The 22,510-nt window shown below is 31.8% G+C and overlaps 3 protein-coding genes and 1 pseudogene across 5 annotated transcripts in view; 1 reads left to right on the top strand and 3 right to left on the bottom strand.

Annotated features, from left to right (window-relative positions):
• Nucleotides 1–2,491, bottom strand: part of LOC111311455 (ferredoxin-dependent glutamate synthase 1, chloroplastic/mitochondrial) — a 28,962-nt gene extending 26,471 nt beyond the window's left edge. For both annotated transcript variants that reach the window (XM_022910842.2, XM_022910843.2), the window contains exons 1-2: nt 2,080–2,491; nt 198–510 (exon numbers count right to left, since the gene is read on the bottom strand). In XM_022910842.2, the coding sequence (XP_022766577.2) occupies nt 198–510; nt 2,080–2,370 (604 nt within the window). In that variant the 5' untranslated portion in view covers nt 2,371–2,491. The remainder of the gene's footprint in view (nt 1–197; nt 511–2,079) is intronic.
• Nucleotides 2,492–4,631: 2,140 nt separating this feature from the next.
• Nucleotides 4,632–8,187, bottom strand: LOC111310876 (phosphatidylinositol 4-phosphate 5-kinase 4-like; annotated as a pseudogene). The gene is made up of 7 exons (XR_016331065.1): nt 6,886–8,187; nt 6,284–6,451; nt 5,713–5,878; nt 5,496–5,612; nt 5,203–5,396; nt 4,819–4,949; nt 4,632–4,694 (listed from the first exon to the last, which is right to left on the bottom strand). The product of XR_016331065.1 is annotated as a phosphatidylinositol 4-phosphate 5-kinase 4-like (transcript).
• A 3,490-nt stretch (nt 8,188–11,677) lies between these two features.
• Nucleotides 11,678–13,752, bottom strand: LOC111311454 (laccase-14-like). Its single transcript, XM_022910841.2, has 5 exons — nt 13,617–13,752; nt 13,367–13,518; nt 13,030–13,250; nt 12,806–12,916; nt 11,678–12,202 (listed from the first exon to the last, which is right to left on the bottom strand). Exons 1-5 carry the CDS (start codon nt 13,722–13,724, stop codon nt 11,901–11,903), a joined length of 894 nt encoding a protein of 297 aa, XP_022766576.2. The 5' UTR covers nt 13,725–13,752; the 3' UTR covers nt 11,678–11,900.
• Nucleotides 13,753–16,457: 2,705 nt separating this feature from the next.
• LOC111311453 (putative laccase-9) lies at nt 16,458–19,316 on the top strand. The gene is made up of 7 exons (XM_022910840.2): nt 16,458–16,619; nt 16,888–17,039; nt 17,131–17,375; nt 17,554–17,679; nt 17,800–18,385; nt 18,576–18,928; nt 19,034–19,316. Exons 1-7 carry the CDS (start codon nt 16,518–16,520, stop codon nt 19,171–19,173), a joined length of 1,704 nt encoding a protein of 567 aa, XP_022766575.2. The 5' UTR covers nt 16,458–16,517; the 3' UTR covers nt 19,174–19,316.
• The last annotated feature ends 3,194 nt before the right edge of the window (nt 19,317–22,510 follow it).

The raw sequence follows: 22,510 nt of genomic DNA, 5'->3' as shown, positions 1-22,510 counted from the left end.
GTATATCCTTAATCCTTATTTATCAGAACCAAATCCCAATCAGGATACCTCACATCTACATAAAAGAACAAAAGCTTCATTCATACCCGAATAATATGCAAAGTTAAGGCATTAAATACAATTCATTCATACATGTGCCCAAATTTTAGGAAACATAGAAAAGCAAACTAGTAGATGTAATTAAAGCAAACAATTACCTTTTTTGGCTTCTTCTATAAGTTTATCATCTTGGGGAAGAAAAATCATCCCAACACCAGTGTGCAACTTATCAAAGGATGCAATCCCTTGATTTTCAGCCCAGTTATCAAACAGATCCCAAGGGATTGAAGTCATCACTCCTGAACCATCACCAGAATCATTATCTGCTCCACAACCCCCACGATGCTCCATGCAACCAAGAGCTGTAAGAGCATCCTTAACAATTCCATGTGATGCTTTATTTTCCAAATTGGCAATGAATCCAACTCCACAAGCTCCTCTTTCTGATATTATATCCTCCAAATTTGCAACCTATATAAAATTCAGATCATAATGAGAATAAGTAAATGCATGAAACAGCTCATTTATGATCACACAAATGAAGAAAGTGTAAAGAAATGCTAAGTCGACAACAATTTTCAATAAAAACATCAAATACGTGTGTTAGAAGTCAAGTGAATTCCTGTTTCTATTATTCCCACTGAGTCCTAGAAAACAAAAAGTTTTCCTTACCACCATGAAGCAAAACCAAGAGAAAAGAAACAGAAAATCAATACTAAGTAAAAGAGATTCTAAACAAATAAATTTCAAATCAAAGGGATCATGAATTTCTTCATGAAGCAATGAGGGGAGAAGATAACAACTCTATGATAGTATGACCATCATATCTCGTGAGGCAATATGGGGCAAGGGGGATGCAGCATCACTCTTTGACCCTCATACCTTAATTATACATATCATAGGATGAACCAAACTTAAACATGCTCCCTAGATACTCAAAAAGCCTAGTAATTTCACCCTATGACATGGAAACCTATGGGTTACACCAACATAAGCAATAAGTAGCAGTTAAGGATCCAATACTCCTCTTACGTTATAGGAAGCTTTGTCAATATTCAGTTAATGAATGTTTGGACATTATATTGAACATTGAAAGATGAAGAAAACGTTAGATGGGAAACATTAATGCTCATTGTTTTATCATGTCTCCATCTGAGGCACAGTAGAATGCCTACAAGAAATAAACCTTGAAAAAGAAAAAGGAAATAAAGAAAATTTTCGAAATGGAAATAAGTAAATCAAAGTTTATAAATACAAAGAATTGATGATAATTCATATCACAAGAAACCAAGAACTTAATGCATCCTAATACTAATAGGCCTCAATGCTCTGCAAACCTTGCACTACCTAAATCTACCACCAAGTTGCAATCACTAGTAACTCTGAACTTGGCAAAACCTAATAAATTCTTGACCAAAAGGAAAGAAGAAATCAACAAAGAAAAGCCGAGAACCATGATAGGCAGAACCATGACCTTCTAGCTAATAGTCATTGTAGCTACCGAAACTTGAGCCTTTCAAATTTTAAACATTTAGCAAGCATCATATGATTATTACACCAAAACTTTCTTGTGTTGCTTATTCTATGAAATTACGTGAATTTTACACAACAATAAATAAATAATATTAAAAGAAAAACGAAAAACTTGGTTTTTCTAAACATAATTTCTGGATTCCAAAACCCAAATTTGATTTAATTTGATTTAAATTGTCATTAATAATGAGCGGTTTTAATTGTTACTTTTACTACTTACTTTAAAGAAAAAAAATCATCCAGCAATTCGTATGAGAGTACAATTATAATTTTTTTTTCTATTCAGAAAAGGTGAAAACACTTTTAAATTTGAATTATTGAAAAGAATAAAAACGAAAGGCGCATTTGGTTCATCCGTAGCCAACCAGTAGTTGCCTTTTGTTTTGTTGTAAATAAACAAGTGAGTCATTGGATTGAAAAAAGTGAAAACCAATCGTGGCCCTCGTCACTATTATATTTTAAGTAATATAGTAGAAATATATGGCTGATTGAGAGTGGAAACTCCACCTTAGGTTGAGGAGCGGATGATCGATGATCAGATGCATAAGAAGCAGTAGTAGTACTAGTAGTAGCTTTAAGATCAAGAACGGCTCTAACAGAATCGTTGGCGGCAGTAGAAAAGCGGCGCGTAGTACGAGTACTGGCGGAGAGGGCGAGTCTCCGCCTAGTAGTAGGCTTGGATTTACAATACAAACCGACGAAGTCGACGAGCAGCAATCGATTGTCAGAGGAAAAGAGTGGGGTTGGCTTGGAAGAAGAGAGATGAGGAATGGGAGATAGAGATTGGAGAATAGCCATAACTGGGAGAGAGAGAAGAGAATTAATTTTTGTGGGTGAGGACTGATGGGGGGAAAAGAAATGTGGATTTGGAGAAGATAAAAGAAAATATGAGAGAGGACCGGAGCCACCCGCCTCTCCTGGAATTTGGTTCCGTTTTTATTTTTATTTTATATTTTCTTCATTTTCTTTTTCTATTTTTTTAAAGTTTGATTTTCTTTTTGCTTACGTCATGCCATTCAGACCTTTGGTGCTTATTTCGTTTGCTCAGTGGTGCCTAACATTACTAATCTCATATTGTTAGTCAGGAATCACCGCTCACTGGTGCCTTATATTTACTCAGATCGCTTCGGATAGATAATTAGATTGATTTTACTGAGATTAAAGGACGAGATGAAATTAATCATTATAATAATAAAATTAGATAGTATAATATTGAGATTAAAATTAATAATGTTATATATGTTTAGATATTTAAATATGTAAATAGTTTAATAAGTTATTTTTATATATATTTTATATTTTATTTGATAGTTTCAATGTATAAAAAAAATATTCAATAAAAAATATTAACACATTTTTTAGTATTTGAATTTAATAAATGTAAGGGTAATATATTGAATTAAAAATCAAGATATAAAAATATAATTGTCCAATTTGAACCTCAGTGTGCCACCACACCGCTTCCCCTTAATCACAATTTAAAAACCATTCCTAGCCCTAATGACATCCAAATGGAATCTCACTTTTTAGTGAATTCATCTGTGTTACAAAAGGTGTATTTGGATGGATAATAAAACTAAATCTGATGAAGTTGAAAATAATAATATATAATATTAATTATTATAGTAATGAGATTAAAATTAATAAAAAATTTTTGTGTTGATGTAAAAATAACGATAAGATTAATTATAATGAAAAAAGAAAATAACTATTAAGGGTATTCAAATAAAAAATTATATTTAATAAAAATTTTAAATGATTTAAAATTTATAAAATTATTAAATTATTAAAAAATTATTAAATTAAATTATTTTAAATAACAGTTTTATTAATTAATAATTAAAAATAATAAAAATAAAATAAAATATATTTATTTATTAGTTTCTTATATAATAATATTTATTTATTAATACATTATATAATAATAAAAAAATAGAGATGAAGGCAATTTTGCATTAACATTAAAATTTTGGGGGCAAAATGAAAAAAAATAAAAGCTCTGGTGAGGTTGGTGACTGGGTCCATTTGGGTCCGGTGGTCAATCACCACCGATCTCATTGCGCCGGAGACCCGTTTGAGTCTTCACTAATCAATGGGCACAGATTTGAATGTAAAACTTATAAGATTATATTAAAAAGAATTGTAAATGAAATACACCCATTCAATTCTTTATAAATACTTAATATCTTTGGTCCCAAAAATTAAATCCAACACAAATGGTAGGAATCCTAGGAAATTTTCTCTACTTCTAATAGATAAAAGAATAATTGGAAAGAAGATATACAAAAAAAAAATGTTTATACTGGGAAACTTGCTTGAACTTTTCCTGGCTACAATGTATTCTACATGTTCACCGAAAAACCGACATTCCAGTCGTAAATGAATTCAACGGATGAATTCAAACTTGGAAAAATAATTCAAACACTGCTAATTGGTGCTTTTCAATTGCATGACATGATGATATTGATAACAATGGGGCATAACTTAAACTTAGAGTTAGCTCCATCTATAGACTCATTGAAGACTATATATGTCCCCTCTTCAAAGCTGAAACTTGCCAAGTATCTTCAGCAAAAACTTTAAATATGAAGTCACGAAATCGCTTGGAATACTGCTTTGGATCCACAGCAGATATTGAAGTAGGGTCATAATGGATGGATTTATAAGCATGCTCAAGCTTCTTGGTAATGTCATAATCTTGAAGTATGTCAATGATGCCAAAGAACATTACAACTTCGTAACACTCCCCTGTTTGTTCTCCCACAAGCTGTAATTCAAACTCTGGTTTCCTTATAGTTCTTTCTACTCTCGCTGGCATGTTAGCACCCAGCTTGATGCTAGCCCACCTGCAACGTTCATTTGGTTCATCTCGTTTCCTTAAAGTACTTTTTTTTGTATCTTGTGAAAGATGTTTTGCTTGTTAGAATCAAGGACATGCAAATAGAGAGATGAACTGTATACTATGGATGGACCTAGTTAACTAGTGAGATTGAAATAAAATAACTAATTTGAATATATACATATATATATATGGAGACATGTATTTCACCTCTTAGGGTCTAGAAGGAGCTGATCCACATCTGTTCTAGAAAGACGAGGGCCTGATTCATCCTCAGAATTGCCTGAAACAGAGAAAACAAAACTTGTTAATTAAAAAAAAAAAAAGAGAGAGTATATATGCACTTAAATTAATCTTAAGAAATTAAGGTTATTTGAGTAGATAAAAATCTTAAGATGAAAGATAACCGGATGTAGTATGTCTTTCACAAGGAATCAGCTCTCCATTAGTTGATATTTCTCTAAAATGAAGACCCACCAAAAGACTATAGTCCATGGTTCTCTCTTGTTCAAGAAACTCACAATCCCTGTCTATTTGCCTGTGAGGAGAATTCAAACATATATAAATATTCAATGTAGTTGATGAAGAAGGATTAAAGGAAAATAAAAAAAGTGAAAGGATTTTGAAGAAAAATTAGAAAAACAAAAAAATATATATATAGAAACTTACTAGCAAAACTAAGTGTTATATATTCATGGTTACTAAACATGCTTAATTAGTTACTTTAATGTCAAACTAGTAGAATAAAGCATCTAGAAATTAAGCAAAATAAAAGAGAAGCTGTATTTCACCTAGAAAACTCTTGAAACCAAGCTTTTTGAAGTTTGAATATGAAATTTAGATCAAGATCTTTAAGTATAGTAGTATCATCGATCTCGGACTCAGGCTTCTCTGTTATGCGTCCTAAAGAAGATCCTTTCAAGTCAAAGCGCCTATGAACTGTATACTCGGAACGTAGGAGGTTTCCCATAATAACGAATCGCACCTGGATTGTCAAGCTAATCATTTGCATCCAATATCTTTTTTGATAAATTTTTAGAAAAAAAAATTGGATTGTGTGATGATATTGTTGTTTGCTAATTACCTTTTTTTGAGTTGGCCCAGTTAACTTAACGCAATGCAAGCCGTAATATTTTATCACCAAAGTGTTCTCAAAGGATCGAACATGGTGATAATAGGCTGAAAGCATCCTTAAAAGCACCTATAGAACAAATCAAAAGCAGTTATTAACCTACATTAGCAACAATCGACATTTGCTTTCAAACTATAATAGTTTATAGGTATGAAGGTACAGAACTCACTTTCACTTCTGACTTCTTCATTGTCTTTATCATGTATCGATCATCATCGGTCAAGTAAAAGAAGCTACCACTTTTACCTGGGGAAGATAGTTCCCTAAGTGCATCATTCCCACAAATAGATATCATGTAATCTGCAGGGTCTACCTTGAACAGCTTCCTCAAAGTCCTTTAGACAAATGATAATGTGCAGCAGTTAATCACTTACTTAGCATGCATGATCTAAAAATTCTTAGATTAGAATTTGCACATCTAGAGAATCAAGTGGCAGTTTAAAAAAAAAAGATCTGGCTTTATTATTTTCTTGTGAAATGTCATCATGATTACATAACTTAAAATAGTTTGATTTATTTCTTTAGCTTTAAAGAAAAGAGGGTTCCTTATATTTAAGGAAATTTTCTGTCTTTGGATAATCCCATGAAATAATCTTTTAAAAGTTATTTGCAAACTAAATATGCGTGAAACTATGATGTTGAAGTTCCATCAAGGGCCTGTTTGTGAAGATGGTATGAAATTATAACACCTTGCCACACTAAAAAAAATAGGAATCACGTATGGTAAAATGTCATGTTACCTGAAAACTACTGGACAGTAATCCTTCCATTTAAATTCACAAGATTGATGTGGTGGAGTGTATTTGCTGCCTTCTGGAGGAAATCTAGTCCAAATTTTCTCCTTGGGGTCAAAAGCTGAAGCCTTAAGATCAAGAGCTGTGGATGGAGCAGGTCTTCCTACAGAATGCCTGTGTAATCACTCCAAAAACTGGTAATAAGTAACAAACTCCACATCACACAGAGCATATAATTATCAGGTGATCCAGTTTTGAGAATTAGATAAAAGTTAGAAGGAAAAGTGTAATTTCATGAAAAATTTTAGTATAGCTTTTTTTAATTAGAATTAGTACGTATTTATTTAACTATGTACTTAATGGTGTCTTCAATACAAAGTATAAAATGTTGCAAAACATAGTTCTTAATTCTATTCTTATGAATTTAATTTTGATTTTCATTAAACCAACAATAGTACACAGTGTTATTACAGAACCTTTTCAAAGAATAGCATTACATTATTGATAATGAAGTTGTTAAGAAATTATTTAAACATATATATATATATAATTCAAGATGAGAATACAAGTTAAAAGAAGAGTAGAATACTGAATATAGAGAATGTCACCTGATTCCCAATTGCAGATTGAGCATCAGTTCATAGTTCTTATGCCCTTTGGATATTGTTTCTCCCTGTCTTTTTCCTGGTTTTGGCGCTTTTAATGGCAATCCGAGATTAAACTTAGGGTTCGTATCATCATGATTTACACCGAACAACTGATCACAATCTAAATTTCTCCTCACTTCTCCTAAATCGTTGCTATAACCATCACTCTCCCACATGTTCATTTTATCAAATGGCCTCTCTATTCCTACGCTTACCCTCCCATCAACCGACATTCTCCGTGGCTTGTCCGCAGCCTTCGTTGAATACCATGTTGCCAATCTCTTTTGGGATGGCATAATCGAAACCCTTTCTCCTGGGCAAATCTTGCAGTCAGCCAACTCGTTATACACGGTTTCAGGATCCCATTCAAGATTTGCAGCCAGGGAGGACTCTGAAGGGTAGTATGTCCCATTTTGTTCATCCGGATCCCTACTCCAATTCCCCACATAAAAACTTCCATCGGGCCATTGATAAGTTCCATTCCCTTTTGGCATACCATCTTCCCAATAGCCATCATACTTATTCCCATTACTCCATACAAAAGTCCCTTTTCCACAAATTACACCGTTCTTCCACTCTCCTACATAATGGTTCTCATTCTGCCATTGATATTTCCCATGTCCTTCTTGTAAACCGCGACGCCATTCTCCATCATACCAATCTCCATTTGAATAACGCTTTATACCATGACCATGTTTCAAATTCATTACCCATTTTCCCTTATAAGTATCCCCATCGGATCCAATATATATACCAGTCCCATCCATATATCCGCTTTTGAACTCCCCTTCATACGTAGCACCAGAGGGCCAACTAAACCTTCCTCGCCCCATAGTTTTGCCTTTATGCCACTCTCCTAAGTACATACACCCGTCGGTCCATAAATATTTCCCTTGTCCATTAGGAAAATTATCATACCATTGCCCGGTATAATAATCCCCATTTGGAAGAATTTTCTCTGCGAAGTATGCGTCCCCAAATAGGCTAACGCTTTTATCATTATCATCTTCGAGATCATCATCTGCTACATTTGCCATAGATATTGTCCCAAAAATGCTATTTGCACGCTTTTTTGCAGCTTGTGTTTTGCGCACGGTGGCCTCCCATGCCCTTAGAACACCACTTTGCTCTTTGTTCATTATGTGCAACTTGTTTTACGCGTTATAATTAACATACTATACGCTTATCATTCAAATCTGATTATGATTGTACGTAAGAAAATCATGACAACCTTGAAAGAAAAATGTCATATTTACGTGGTTCAAGGATGCAGTGAACTAATTATGTAAAAAATAAATAAATAAATAAAATGCAAAGAACTCTGTAATGAACAAATTGTATGAACCTTGCAATGTTTTTCTTCCTTTCTCTCTTGTTTCAACGAAGGGAACCGAAAAGAGTGTTTGAACCTAAGACTTCCATTTTCTTCTCAAATTTTTGTGTCAAATTCATTTTTCTTTTGAAAAATTTGTGGGAGTAAATGTTGTGGTCTGATCACTGAGAGTCACAAGTAGACCGTACAATTAGCATGCATGGGATTTGTGACAAATAAACTGATGAAGTGGCAATTGATCATCGCATTACTATGTTTAAAATCAGATTACGTGTTAAAATTCCCACATTAATCGTATTAAATGACAACATTTTGACTATGAGTTTTAGTTTCTTGCCTAAAGAAGGTTAGAGCGAGAAGCACAATTCTCTCCCATATTGTTTCTCTTTGTGATTCAAAGGGTGACTTGTTCATCTCCTACAACCTCTAAAAGCCCTAACATTTGGAAGGACAAACGAAACTAGGATGCAAGTTTTACTATTTTTAGAGATACCTTACGAAATAGTTGAAGCAAAATGAAAATATTTCCAGCCTCCAAAATCCAATTTACAAAATTGACAAACACTGAAAAAACTATCGACTATTTCGATAATATTTTAATCTTCAATTAATCAACTTTGGAGTTGTAAATTAATGAGATGTAAGTATACACTGCAATCAATCTTATTCAAAAATCGAGGGAAAATATGCATATGGATGTGAGAAAATCTATGCAGGTAGATTATATTTAATATATAAAATGATGGATGTGATAATATGATAATAATTTTATATTATATTTAGTTTGTATCTAATTGAAAAGAATAAAATTTCAAGGAGGATTATATCTTTTTAGTATAGGATAATTTAATCCTCTTAAGGTAAAGAAAATTATTTTTAATTCATGAAATTATACATATATATTTTATTATACCCTTACAAATTATATCAATAATTTAAATTTTATAAACTTTGAAAAAAAATAATTTTAACCAACAAATAAATTATCTTATCTTAATCCTTGTGTCACATAGGGTGGGTGCACTAAAAACTGAGGCTCGAGCACCTACGACCAAGACTCAAGCACCAAGGATAGTTGCGGGGGTTGGCACAATAAGAATGCGAGAAGTGTCCAAACCACCCACATTGCATGCAGGCCGGCCCGCATAGCTAGGACCATGCCTGTAACATGCCCGCATTGCACCTAGGTGGACCCAAGGGAGCTTAGCCAATCCAAAATCTTTCAAAGGCATCCAAGATCAACAGCATTCAATAGGAGGATTTGGTTGACTCTGAGAATAAAAAGGAATTTTATGTAATCTGTATAATAATGTGTAATTTTTAATTTTTAAGAATCTTGTAAATCCTTTGATTTTAGGAGATAACTATAAATAGAGTTGGGGGTATCAACCATAAATAGAGGGTCATCCTACCCTCATTTGTATGTTATCAGACACACTGTTCTTCATAATACATTATATATTTTAGTATTCTTTGCGTTCTCTCTAACTTAAGTATTTTACCTTTCCAATTGTTTGTTTGCTCACACGTTTGGTTCATAGGCTGACTTAGACCTAAGGAACACATTTCTGACCTAAGGAACACATTTCTGGTCTAAGGTTGCACGGATTCTGAGCCAGAGGTTGAAGACCATGACATTTGCACAAACATAAGATATGATGACTTTATTTAATCTAATCATATTTATAATATCATATTATCTTAACTTATCATAATTTTGTATACCAAATATAACCGTAATGGATATAACAACATCGGCAATAATATGCTTATTGAAAGATTAATCTTCTTAGACATTCATTTTATTAATCATACATTGGTATTATTGCAATTTTCCCTATTTAACAGTTATTCGTGCATTTAGCACTTATTGAAAGAGTTAAAGAGGCAAAGATAAATGAGACTACTAGACGGTTTCGCATACTGCTCGGTAGAACTTAGATGAACTCCAATCTTTCTTGTCTTTAAAATAAGTTTGATAGCATTTCTCTATCACCGAATCAATTTTTTCTTCATTTTATTTCCTGCATCCGTCGGTAATGAATATGATCAGGAAGATAAAAATTTTCATTTCATAGTTGATGTAGAAAATTTATATATGAGATTAAAAAGGAAAAGAGAATACCTGATGATGCGTTTTGGCCCATCTAGATCTTCTTCCCTTGCAAGGTTGTGATGATTTGACACAGCGGCTGATTATAAATAAAAGCAATGAAACTAATTAGCAGCAAGGGAGAGTATATTGCAATGCATAGCTAGAAGCTAAGCATTAGAAAAAACTTCCATCAAAAGTAAAGGACCCTGCAATTGCTATAGCTTCATTATAAAAAATATAAACTGTTTAGGTGGACAATATGTATCCAAACACTCCAAAAATATTATGCTTTATATCTGTTGGGATTTTAATTTTACCCTTCTTAATCTTTGAGACGAATTGAAACTATTGTTCTTTTTTTTTTTTTTTTTAAATTTTCTGTTCGACCGGTTATATGACATATTTGGTTTGAAACACATGGGTATTCCCTTTGTAATTTCCCAAAAAACATAAACAAGTTGGTTCTGGTGTTTAACAATAATTTGATGACCTTCTGTCTCATGCTCATGTGTATGACATGTTTGGTCCATAACTAATTCAGTGCCGAAGCAACTATAATATAAGCTGATTTTCTTTGTCCCCTTTGTCTTAGGCTTTTGGTTTATGCACTGTCATTTCGAGCCTCATGCGATATGGGGAATAAGCACCGTCATGATAGTGAAGAATGGAACCATCAATGAAGCCAGCATTCGGCCTCCCCTGATTATATGCCCCCTTCTTCAGCATCCTAATTTTATACGCTTCTACTTCTATTTATTCTTGGCAAGTTCAATATTTCAAGCATGTGGTTAGAATAAAGTACTTTCAAAGCTTGAAATGAGCTTTTCAATTTGGTCATATTAAAATGGTTCATTGGAGGAATCTTCATTTGTAAACAAAAGTGATTGTTTTTCTTGGAACTCTCCCACTGTACCATTTGAATGATTAATTATTTGTTGTTTTGTATAAATTTATGAAGTTCAAATTCCAACATCATGAATTTCGTTTATATTTTTCATCAAAATCTAGCCCCAACCCCTGGCAATTCAAGCCTTGTTCGATTAATTTTAGTCTCAAACAAATCACATTGTAGTCTATCAAAGAAAAGTTTTAATCATTCTTGCAAAGTCTGGAGCGAATAGAACACAAAATCTGATCATGTTGCAAAACTATTTTGTTACCATAAATGCTAGTGGCTGTCTTTGTTTGTTATTCAGTATATATTCTGAACTTTTGTTTGGGTATTATAGCAGCTTGTGTTTACTGATATGCTTTCTTGTACTACATGCTTTTTCAATGAAGTGAATTTTGCCTTTGAAAAAAAAAAGAAATAAAAGAAAAAAAAATTCGACATTCAAACCTGATCCTCGTTCACAATAAAATAAAACAAACACGAATTACAGCTAACAAACAAATTTTTATTGGAAAAAGACAAATTACTTTCCACAGCTAGCTAAAGCATGAATGATTTAGAGGGCATTGATATATAGTGGTTTGCCCTATTGAATCTCTTATTCGAGGAACAAATCTTATATCCTTTCCTTGGGATTCGAAACTAAAGTAATTACATCAAAAACCAGCTGTTGTGGTATATTGTACAATACCGGTGGTAATATGTCTACCAGAGGACGGTCGAGCAGTCATGTAATAATGGCCGAGATTTTGGTTTCCGCAGAACAAAACGTCGATTGTTTGGCCTGGGGCTAGTGTTAGAGAAGTGGCAAAAGAGCGTCTAGTGTAAGCCCCATTTTGTCCAACAATTGTGAAGCTGTGGTATGAGATGCCAAACACCATTGTTTCGTTGGCCACAGCATTTACTAAGCGAAGTAAGTAAATGCCCTCGTAGTCTACATGTAGGCGATATGTTGTATCTGCAACAAGAAATAATCATGAAACTACTGTCATTACAAAGGAAGCTTAACAACAAAAATATATATTAGCATTTATAAAGTAAAGCAAAATACGCATGGGTTTGTCTCTGTTTCTATCTGATTGTAGCATTTACTAGTAATTTTCTTCACTCAATGTGCAATAAATAAAAAGCAAACAACAAAATTCAAAATTATACTCAAAAGTGACATAAATAAATCGCAGCATATATACTCTAATGAGTTTTGGCCCAAAAACATTCTTATAATTTGCTATAACTGCAATACTGCCCTCATTTCTGAACCCATGGAGACATAGCAAATAAATTAGTACAACAGAGTAAAAATTAAGTTAATATAAGTTGTCATTATTATCCTACGGTGTTGGGATTTTTTTTGCTGATCGGATTTTCTTAGACTTGTATAATTTGCCAAAGCCTTTTTAGGACAATGAGAATTTGGATTTATCATCTATTCTCTTCCCCTCTATCTCTGTTTCCTAGAAATCAAGCCATCCACTTTCAAGTTTTGGTAGGGAAGAAGATGCTAAAATTCATGTCGTACATATTTACTGTTTGATATAAACAACAGTGCATATATACGTACCGTTGCTGCATCCATATGTTTCTCCAGGATGGCCGTTGATTGTGTAAGCATCTGCTTGGCCAGGAGCAATGGTTTCATTTGCTTCCGTTAACTCTTGTCTGAACCATGGTCCTGGCAGAAGAATATGCCAAAGAATTGTCATAAGCTTTAGAATATATATATATATATATATATATATATATAAACAAAAATAGAAGATTTATATATGATCGTATTGATCATACCAAGTATAATTGTTTCATCTGAAGTAGGCGCAGGAAAAGGATAATCTTCATTGGCAGCAGGCAAAATGATAAAGGCGCCATGGACGGTGGCACTGGCCCAGGCACTCTTAGCGTGCCACCACAGAGTTCCTATTTCATCGTTTAATTCGATCTCGTAAGTGAAGTTTCCACCAGGTTGAATCAAATCATCTGAACCATCAATTGAATCCTCAACGCCCTCCCTACCGATGTTCCAAGAAAGAACAATCCACAAAAAAAAAAAAGTAATTGATTATTTATCTCATCACAAAATAGTAGCTGGCAAATTGAAAAGGAGAAGGAGAGCAAGAGGAAGTACCACTCCATGGAAACAGCATGGTTTGCTTGATTGTGGACATTGACAAACACTGTGTCCCCTCTACGAACCCGAATCTCTGGCCCTGGAAAGCTGCCGTTTACTGTCAAGATGCGTTTTGTGCTACACAGCTTTGTGAACTCGGATTCTTGTAGCTGCAACCAGAAATACGAAACAAACACAAAATGAAAATTCATCTGTACTCTAATTAATTAACAGAAAAGATAAGGGGAAATTAGAAGCAATAACTTACAATAAATTCATAATGGTGGACATCAGCCCTAGAAAAGAGAAGGACATTCAGAAACAAAAGCCCCGATAACCAAATAAAGCCCTGTTTTTGAGAAACCATTTTATGCATCTGTGTTCTTCAGTTCTCCCCTCTCTATGCAATCTTTTGCTTTTTATCCATTTTCCTATTTATAAAAGCAGCCATTGTCCACGCGTAAATCATTTGCTTTGGAGGTGAATTATTGACTAGAAAAAACCCAAGGTTTTGAAATTACTGTACCTAATCAGAAATTCAAAATCAAAATCCATACAATAGAAAATTTCCAATTGTCTAGAAACATAATCGAAAGCCAAGTCATAGTCAAATTCGATAAAATATTTTACGTGCTCTTTCGTCCCAACTAACTGGTCGTTGAAAATGAAGTCTGATTATGAAGGTAAGACAAGTTACGTGCAAAGTCATAGTCAAATTTGATAAAATATTTTGCGTGCTCTTTCGTCCCAACTAACTGGTCGTTGAAAATGAAGCCTGATTATGAAGGTAAGACAAGTTACGTGGAAAAATACTTTTCTTTTACCAGATGGACGAAAACAAAAGAGTTGACGGCTATAAATTTTGATTATCATTTTTTTTTTTTAATAATACAAGCAACAACAGAGACTGTAGCAGCCTCTTTCTGGATTTCCTGGATTCCAAGTTTATCAATTAGGATAGAAATTACATACACATTCTAATTTCTTTAACTGTCAAAATTCAAACATGCCAAAGTCATTAACAAAGTATTACTCTAACTGTATCTGTAATAAGATAGACGAGGATGGCAATGCCGGTTTTTGTTATGTGTGTCTCTGGATGTCTTCTCTGCAAAAATCCAGAGTCAGAAATGGTGTTCTCCAACATGTAACCATTTTCTGCAATTTTCAATTTTGGCGTTCAAATTGGGAGAGACAAAGTTAGTAGTTAGAACTAAAAAAAAAACTTGATCGTCCAATGTCAAACTTGAGAAAGCAACAGCAAAACTCTTTAATATCATTATTATGTTCACGACAATATAGAAGATAAGTGGCTTAAGTATAAAAAAAAAGTTTTTAAATTAAAAATAAATAATTATTAAAGTTTTTATCATTTTATTGCAATTAATTGAATCATCAAAAATATATATTTTCATTCAATTGAACTTTTATTAGATAAAAATTTTTTCTATCCCAAAAATAATTGAGAGAATATATATTACATAGTATATATTATGACTCAAATTTAGAATTTTCACCCACGATTCCTTATACCATTAGTTTGAGGTAAAGCTTGAATGCCATGTACATATAACGAAGAATTTACTAGTTTAGCAAAGTGATTAAGTTAGGATAGAAAGACCAAAATGATACAAATTGGTCAATGTTTAAACTTGTATACGTTATCATTTTTTTTTCAATGATCAGCATAAAAGAGAAGGGGAGAAAATTCTCATAACATTAAAGTCAAAAACAGACATTTTGTACCTAAGATTTGTATGCTATTTCAGACTTGGATCAGTTCAAATGCCTTGTGCTTTTACTTTCTTGAATAAGAAAGGAAAGTTTGTATCATTTCTCGTTAGAGCAATTTTAGACAACGCATCTAGAAGACCAAAGCATTTTCATCATTCACGTATCTCAATCATGCCTTTACCGACAAACTTAGCTAATAAATATTACATACTAATAAAGTCGTATACGGCTTGCTTTCAGTCTTTCAAAGGATAATCACCAACTTTTTTTTTTTTTTTTAATGCAATGGACTTTTCTTTTCTACTTTTGCTTGAATTCTTTGATTTGAGCTTGTTTGTCAATTGTTTCAGTGGAAATTCTTTCGTAACATACCTACCTGCTTTGGTTCAATGCAGCTAAGTATACAAATGTTTTATTTGGTAAAATCAAGAATAATAACATTATTAAATTATATTTATATATAAACATTTAGTTCATTTGATTGATGCATAATTCATACTCAAATAAGAGACGAATCTTTTTTTCTCAAACATAAAAAAGAAAACATTAATTAGATTCAATTCAAACATAGTTTAATGGTTTTTATCTATTAATAAAAGATATGATCACTTGCAAGTTATTAATTTTTTGTTGAGATTTTTCATTAATAAATATATAAGTTGTATTCTTATTGGAATTATTGTCTTTGTATGAACTATAGACAATTTCATTTTGTTGAGTTAACAATAATTTTGAATACTTAATTTGTTTTTATAAAAAATTTTAAAATTATAACAAATTTTTATCTAATTTTCACCGTCAATAAAATATTCATATAAAAAAAACTAACTTAACGCAATCTTTTCTTTTTTCTCATTCGCTATTTGAGAAAAATGTATAGAAATTTTGTAACTTAATTAAAATATTATTGAACAAGGACAGCAGTGAACAACATGATTCCCAAATTGGGATAACAAGATGTATTTAAATTATTTATTAACTTTAAAACAAGCATTTTCCACAACCATAACTAAGTTAATGATAACTACTTTAGAAAAAAAAATTTAACATAGGCTGCTTTACATTGTCAGATGCCGGGGGCTGCCACCTGAAATTAATATAATACCATAGGCTGACTTTTACATGGACGGATGATTAATATTGAAAAAGCTATATACATAAAAACAATCTGAATGACCAAAACTTAATTAATTAAAAACACGAAATGCGATTTATTATTTGTTGACTGAATGCAATTTTTATATGCTAGGTATGTATTATGGAACATTCATTTTTTTTTTTTTTTGCCAAGTCAATACATTTTATATCTTCCACGAAGAAACTTAAGGAGCACGCACTTTCTTCCTATAAATTGTTGGATTTTATGACCCAAAGCAAGAAATTAAGGGGAGAACTAGGAACACATTAGAGAGAAGAGTTTGAGAAAAAAAAAGAAATGGGTTTATTGAAGCAAGGTTTTGTGCCATGGTTGGTAGGGGTTTTGTTTCTAATTAGCCTGCTCTTTTGCAGGGCAGACGTCCATCACTATGAGTTCTTTGTATGTGCCTTTTTCTTTACATACTCATATGTAATTGTTAATTCTTTCTTATAGTTATTTTGGAATTTTAAGTTTAGTGATCTTGAACTTGATATATATATATATATATATATTAAACCTACATGCTTAATGACAAAATACTAAATTACACTTTTTTGAAAATTTATTATTCTTATTCTTTTAATATTTCAAAATATTAAAAAAATGATTTTTTTTAATAGTAGTGTTGACTATTGAGATTTCATTTGGTGGTGGTTCTTGGTTGCAGGTGCGAGAATCAAACTTTACGAAGCTCTGCAACACAACTACACTGCTGGTCGTAAATGACAGCTATCCTGGGCCTGAGATTCGGGTTCACAGAGGTGACACTGTCTACGTTAATGTCCACAATCAAGGAGACTATGGCTTTACCATTCACTGGTAATTATGAACTTAATTTCTTGCTTTCGTCCAATATTAATTTCACAAGGAATTGAAATCTCAAGGCGTTTAGAATAAATTAATGTTGCAGGCACGGTGTGAAACAACCAAGAAATCCATGGTCAGATGGTCCTGAATTCGTGACGCAGTGTCCGATTCAACCTGGAACAAACTTCACTTACGAAGTCATATTATCTGATGAAATCGGAACTCTGTGGTGGCATGCCCACAGTGACTGGACTCGTGGCTCCGTTCAGGGTGCCTTTGTCATTTTACCGGCTGAGAATGAAACTTATCCATTTCCCACGCCTGATGCTGATCAAACAATCATACTTCGTAAGAATATCTAATTTTCAACTTTTCTTTTTTTTTTTCCGTTTTTCATAATTGACTGGATTATTATATTCCATTGATATCATACTAGTTTAAAAATGATTAAAATCAGTAACAGTCCTCTCTTTCGATTTTCTTGTTTATATTATATGAATATTAATCAGTTTCATTATATTGACAGAATCATGGTACAATGGAGACTACAAGCAAATTATCGATGAAGCACTTGCAACCGGTACTTCTCCACGCCAACCAGATGCTTACGCAATCAGTGGACATTTAGGAGACACATATGGATGCCCCAACGGTATGTTCTAGCATTAAAATCAGGATCGATTATTGCTCGTAGTTTTTTATTTTTCAGTTAATGTAATTTACCTCTTAAAAGTTCTTCTAGTAACAAATTTATTAATATTACATACTGCAGATACAATATTCCGTATGCAAGTTGATTACGAGAAGACATATCTTCTCCGCATTATCAATGCTGCAATGAATGAAGAGAAGTTCTTTGCCATTGTAAACCACAACCTCACAGTCGTTGCACAAGATGCTTCCTATGTTCAAAGGTTTACAAGTGACTATATATTGATAAGCCCTGGACAAACCATGGATGTTTTAGTCTATGCAAACCAAAACATTGGCCAGTATTACATGGCTACTAGGCCTTTCTCCGATAGCGCTGCTCCACCTATCGACAATATCACTACTGGTGTTTTTTATTATACAAACAGTGTGGGTGGATTGAATGCTTCCTTAATAACGCTGCCTGCAATAAACGATGCAAATGCTTCAAATAATTTTGTCAGCCAAATTCGGAACGCAAACGTCACACAGAATCCACCATTGATGGTGCCGACGGATATTGATAGGCGAGTCTACATCGCAATCGCCACAAACAACTTGCCTTGCAACACCTCAGAATGTCTTAATTCTGTAAGATTTGCTGCAAGTTTGAACAATGTCAGCTTTCTTTTCCCACGTATTGACATTCTCCAAGCATACTACAACAGGTATATATGCATAGTTTCCAGCTTATTCGATTAAAGTTAATCCATTTTTATATTTTCAACTTGTAGTAATTTTGGACTACTGTGGATTTTTTGTCCTTGGCTTTTCTAAAAAATCTTGGTACCATTAGAAAAGTAGTTTCATTTATAAAGGCTAATTATTTATATAATTTTTCCTATGTTCCTATGACAGGAGCACCAATGGTGTTTTCACCGAAGATTTTCCCCTTGAACCACCAGTATTCTATGACTTCACTGGAAACTTGACTGTTTTAGGAAGGGCTGCTGATGAAGGCACAAGGGCTGTCGTGCTAAATTATGGTGAAGCAGTTGAGATTGTGCTCCAAGCAACCGAGCTTGGTGCTGGTGGAAGTCATCCAATTCATTTGCACGGTTTTAGCTTTTATCGGGTCGGAACTGGTTTTGGAAATTTTAACAATGTGACTGACCCAAGCTCTTACAACCTGGTTGATCCACCACTCATTAACACTGTCCACGTTCCTCGTCGAGGATGGGCTGCCGTCAGATTTTTTGCAAATAATCCTGGTAAGTTTTCATTTAATTGAAAAAAAAAAACTCTTCTTCCCTTTTTTTTTTTTTTTAAACAAAGTTATTAATTGATATAATTTGTATAAACGTATATATTTTCAGGGGTATGGTTTATGCATTGTCATTTTGAAAGGCATAGTAGTTGGGGTATGAACACTGTTTTCATTGTGAGGAATGGAACCACCGCAGAAACAAGCATCCTTCCACCGCCACCTGGCATGCCTCGGTGTCCTGGAACCTAGAAGTAGGATAACTTCTGGATCTATATTTTTAACAACCAAATCGATCAAAAAATAATGTTAAATAAGATTCTCATTTGTTGAAATGTAACTTAATAATCCATACATTATTTATGCAATCATTGCAGAGAAGATTTCATTTTTAAGACTACTTGTTTGAATTCATCTTATTTTGACATTTATATATTATGATTCTGTTTAATTGGAAGTAAGGCAGAAGTATTCTTCCGACGACAATCTAAGCTCTGTCTCACCAAAAATAGAATAATGTATTTTTTGTTATTAGAGGTTTTTATGAATCGAATTAGATTTATATTTAATATTAATAATTTATTTATTTATTCAAATTAGATCTAGTCTAATATTTTGAATTTTAAAATTTTTTTAAATCCGATCCAAATTTAAAAAATAAATCACAAACTCATTTATTAAACTTAATTTATATAATAAAAATTAAATTTTTTTTAAAAAATAAAAAATAAAAATTCACACACACATATATACTTATATAATTATAATATTTTAATTATATATATATATATATATTTCATTTAGACCTAATCGAGTAGTACTCAAACTTTAATTTTTTTATTTAAGATTTAATTTAAAATTTAAATAGACCTAAAATTTATGCTCAAAATTATTTAACAAGTTTTAAATTTTTATTCAAATACTCTTAAAACTTGATCCACCTTTAAACTTAAATAAATAATTCAACTCTTGAATCTATTGTCACTTCACTTTATTGTTTTTTATGATTAATGACGCAAAGATAAAGTTAAAATGCATTGACATCTTCATAGTAATCATGAAAACAATGAGTGGGAAAGAGAACACAATTTGCACACTACTACAATAAACTCCAAATCATTCTATTAATATAAGACGATCCAAGTTTCAAACATATGACTAATGCAAGGAGCTACAAACAGCAGCCCAGAAAAAGTATCATCACTTGATAAGAGAAATTGACTTCTAAATGTTTTGACATGTTCCCCAATCTATAACTTTAGTTTCATCTTCAATTTATGACATAATTTAGTTTTTGTTTCCCTCCCAAAAATTAAGAGAAGTAGAGTATAAAAATTATGATACAAGTTAGAATTTTCTTTTATGGTACAGATACAATTTAGAATTCTCACCAAAGCTACAACTAACCATTTTGATGTAAACACTAGTGTGAATGGCATGTAAGGAGGGATTTTACTGGTTTAGCCATGTGATCAATTAATTAATTAAAATGGAATCAACAGTTTTGTGATAGGTTGATAAAATATTAAAATTTTAATTTTAGTAGTCATGTTAACAATTTATGTAATCTGTTGATAAATTATTAATTATATATTTAGTGATGACTCCACAGTAAGAATAAGAAAAATATAATCATATTTTAAAATATTTTTATAGGTTAATTATTAGTGGAATTGATATATTTAGTGTTTTGTAAGACGTCAAGATTCAATACTTTAAGGTTATTTGGTAAATCATTTATGAGTTTTTTTTTTAATTTTTTTTTAAATTTCTTAATTGCTTCATGGCTTACTAATTAGCGGTTAAAAATTTAAGTTTCAAAATTTATAACTTTTTAATAATTAATTGATGAATAATTATTGATCACACTATTTTAATATTAAAAATTATTTTTTATTATTTTGTTATTAAAAAAATTAAATTTGTATTATTTCAATAAAAAATCATTTTAAATACTAATTAATATTAATGTATTATATCATTCATGAATGCACGTGTAAAAAAAAAACTAATTGCATGAAAAGTCAGAAAACATGTATTATTAAACTTTGTCTTCTATTTCAAACTTTGACGGAGTTATTGATTTTTCAAACCTGGATGGATTCAATGGTAAAACTAAGTTTCTTATTCAAGAAAGTTGCAATTAAATTCCGAAGAAAATTTTCTCCAAAGGAAAGCTAAATCATTTTTTTTATTATTATAGCAATTTTAGAAGCGTTAAGATTTTAAGATCAAAGTCTTGGCTAAAATAATTTTTTTTAAGAAAAAAAAAACCTAATTTAAGACCAAAGCATTTTATAATTGTATGCCAATATTCATGTGTTTACTGACAAATTAGCTAACCTGAAAATGGTGAGTAAATCAAGTCGTACTTTGCTATCATCTCAAAGTAATCAACTTCAAAGGGATAACCGTGAGCTTTTCTCTTTTATATTTGCTTGAATACTTGCTCTTTTTGTTCAACTGCTTCAGCATACTTCTTTCTTAACAAACCAACCTTAATTTGGTCCGTCTACACCTAATACACGCTTTCGTGGTAAAATCAAACTAATTAGTTAAATTCAATTCAAATTGGTTGAATGGTTTTATTTGTTTGATAAAAGATATCACTTCATAAAAAAATTTTATAAATTTTTTCTTGAGATTTTTCAGTAATAAATATAAAAAGGAAATTATATATCGATAATTATTGACTTTGTTTGAACTATTCAGAAATTTATTTATTTTTATTATTATTTAGTTAGAAATTTTAAATATATATTTAATTTATTTTTATAAAAAAGTATAAGTAAGAAATTAACTTTATGTAATTTCTATCCTCAATGAAATGTTCTTATATACATCCAAGACTTATATGCGATCTACTTTCTCTTTTTCTATTTCTCTTTGACAATAACGTATTATAATAGAGGAATAGGGTGGCTTTTACCTGGTTTTAGGTGTATAATATTCAAATAGATTCTGTGGGCTGCTACATGCAATATTCAACATGAAATCTAATTTCTTTGGCAGATTATTATTATTATTATTATTATAAAAAACTCCGCACATCTATATATATATATATATATATATATATATAAAACATGATCTGGATATACACGCTCGAAACTTAATTACAAAAGCGACATGTAATTATTATTAATTTGTTGACAAAATTTGGCACATTCTTGCCAGTCAATAATTTATACTCCCAGGAAAAAACTCAAGAGCACATGTACACTTTTCTTCTATGAATTGATCATGAATTTGTAATAACCAAACGATCACAAATTAGGGGCGAACTGAAGAACACATTAGGAGAGATCAGGAAAGTGATACATATCTTGAGAGACGAGTTTTGGGAAAACAAAAAAATGGGTTTATTGAAGCAAGGTTTTTTTTGTCATGGTTGTTTGAGGTTTTGTTCCCAAGTAGCCTGCTTCTTTGCAGGGCAGATGTCCATTACTATGACTTCTTTGCAAGTGCTCGTTAATTTCCTCTAATTAGGTAAACATTAATTAGGAATTTCTGTTTTTTTCAACGTTTAATATTCTTATCATTACTTTATAAATAGTTTTTTCCTTAAACTTGGTAAAGAAGGAAAGTA

This window comes from Durio zibethinus, chromosome 1 (assembly GCF_047325235.1).
Source record: "Durio zibethinus cultivar Kanyao isolate XHJ-2024 chromosome 1, ASM4732523v1, whole genome shotgun sequence".
In the NCBI taxonomy this organism is placed as follows: Eukaryota; Viridiplantae; Streptophyta; class Magnoliopsida; order Malvales; family Malvaceae; genus Durio; species Durio zibethinus.
Note: the sequence above shows the minus strand (reverse complement) of the source record. Positions and strands in the feature narration are given on the sequence as shown.

Coding starts and splice junctions, on each gene's coding strand:
- LOC111311454 (XM_022910841.2), bottom strand. CDS start 13,724: ATGCATAAAATGGTTTCTCAAAAACAGGGCTTTATTTGGTTATCGGGG. Junction 13,251..13,366: donor CATGCTGTTTCCATGGAGTG/GTACTTCCTCTT, acceptor GAACATCGGTAG/GGAGGGCGTTGAGGATTCAA. Junction 12,203..12,805: donor AACATATGGATGCAGCAACG/GTACGTATATAT, acceptor TTCTTGTTGCAG/ATACAACATATCGCCTACAT.
- LOC111311453 (XM_022910840.2), top strand. CDS start 16,518: ATGGGTTTATTGAAGCAAGGTTTTGTGCCATGGTTGGTAGGGGTTTTG. Junction 17,040..17,130: donor TATGGCTTTACCATTCACTG/GTAATTATGAAC, acceptor TTAATGTTGCAG/GCACGGTGTGAAACAACCAA. Junction 18,929..19,033: donor ATTTTTTGCAAATAATCCTG/GTAAGTTTTCAT, acceptor ATATATTTTCAG/GGGTATGGTTTATGCATTGT.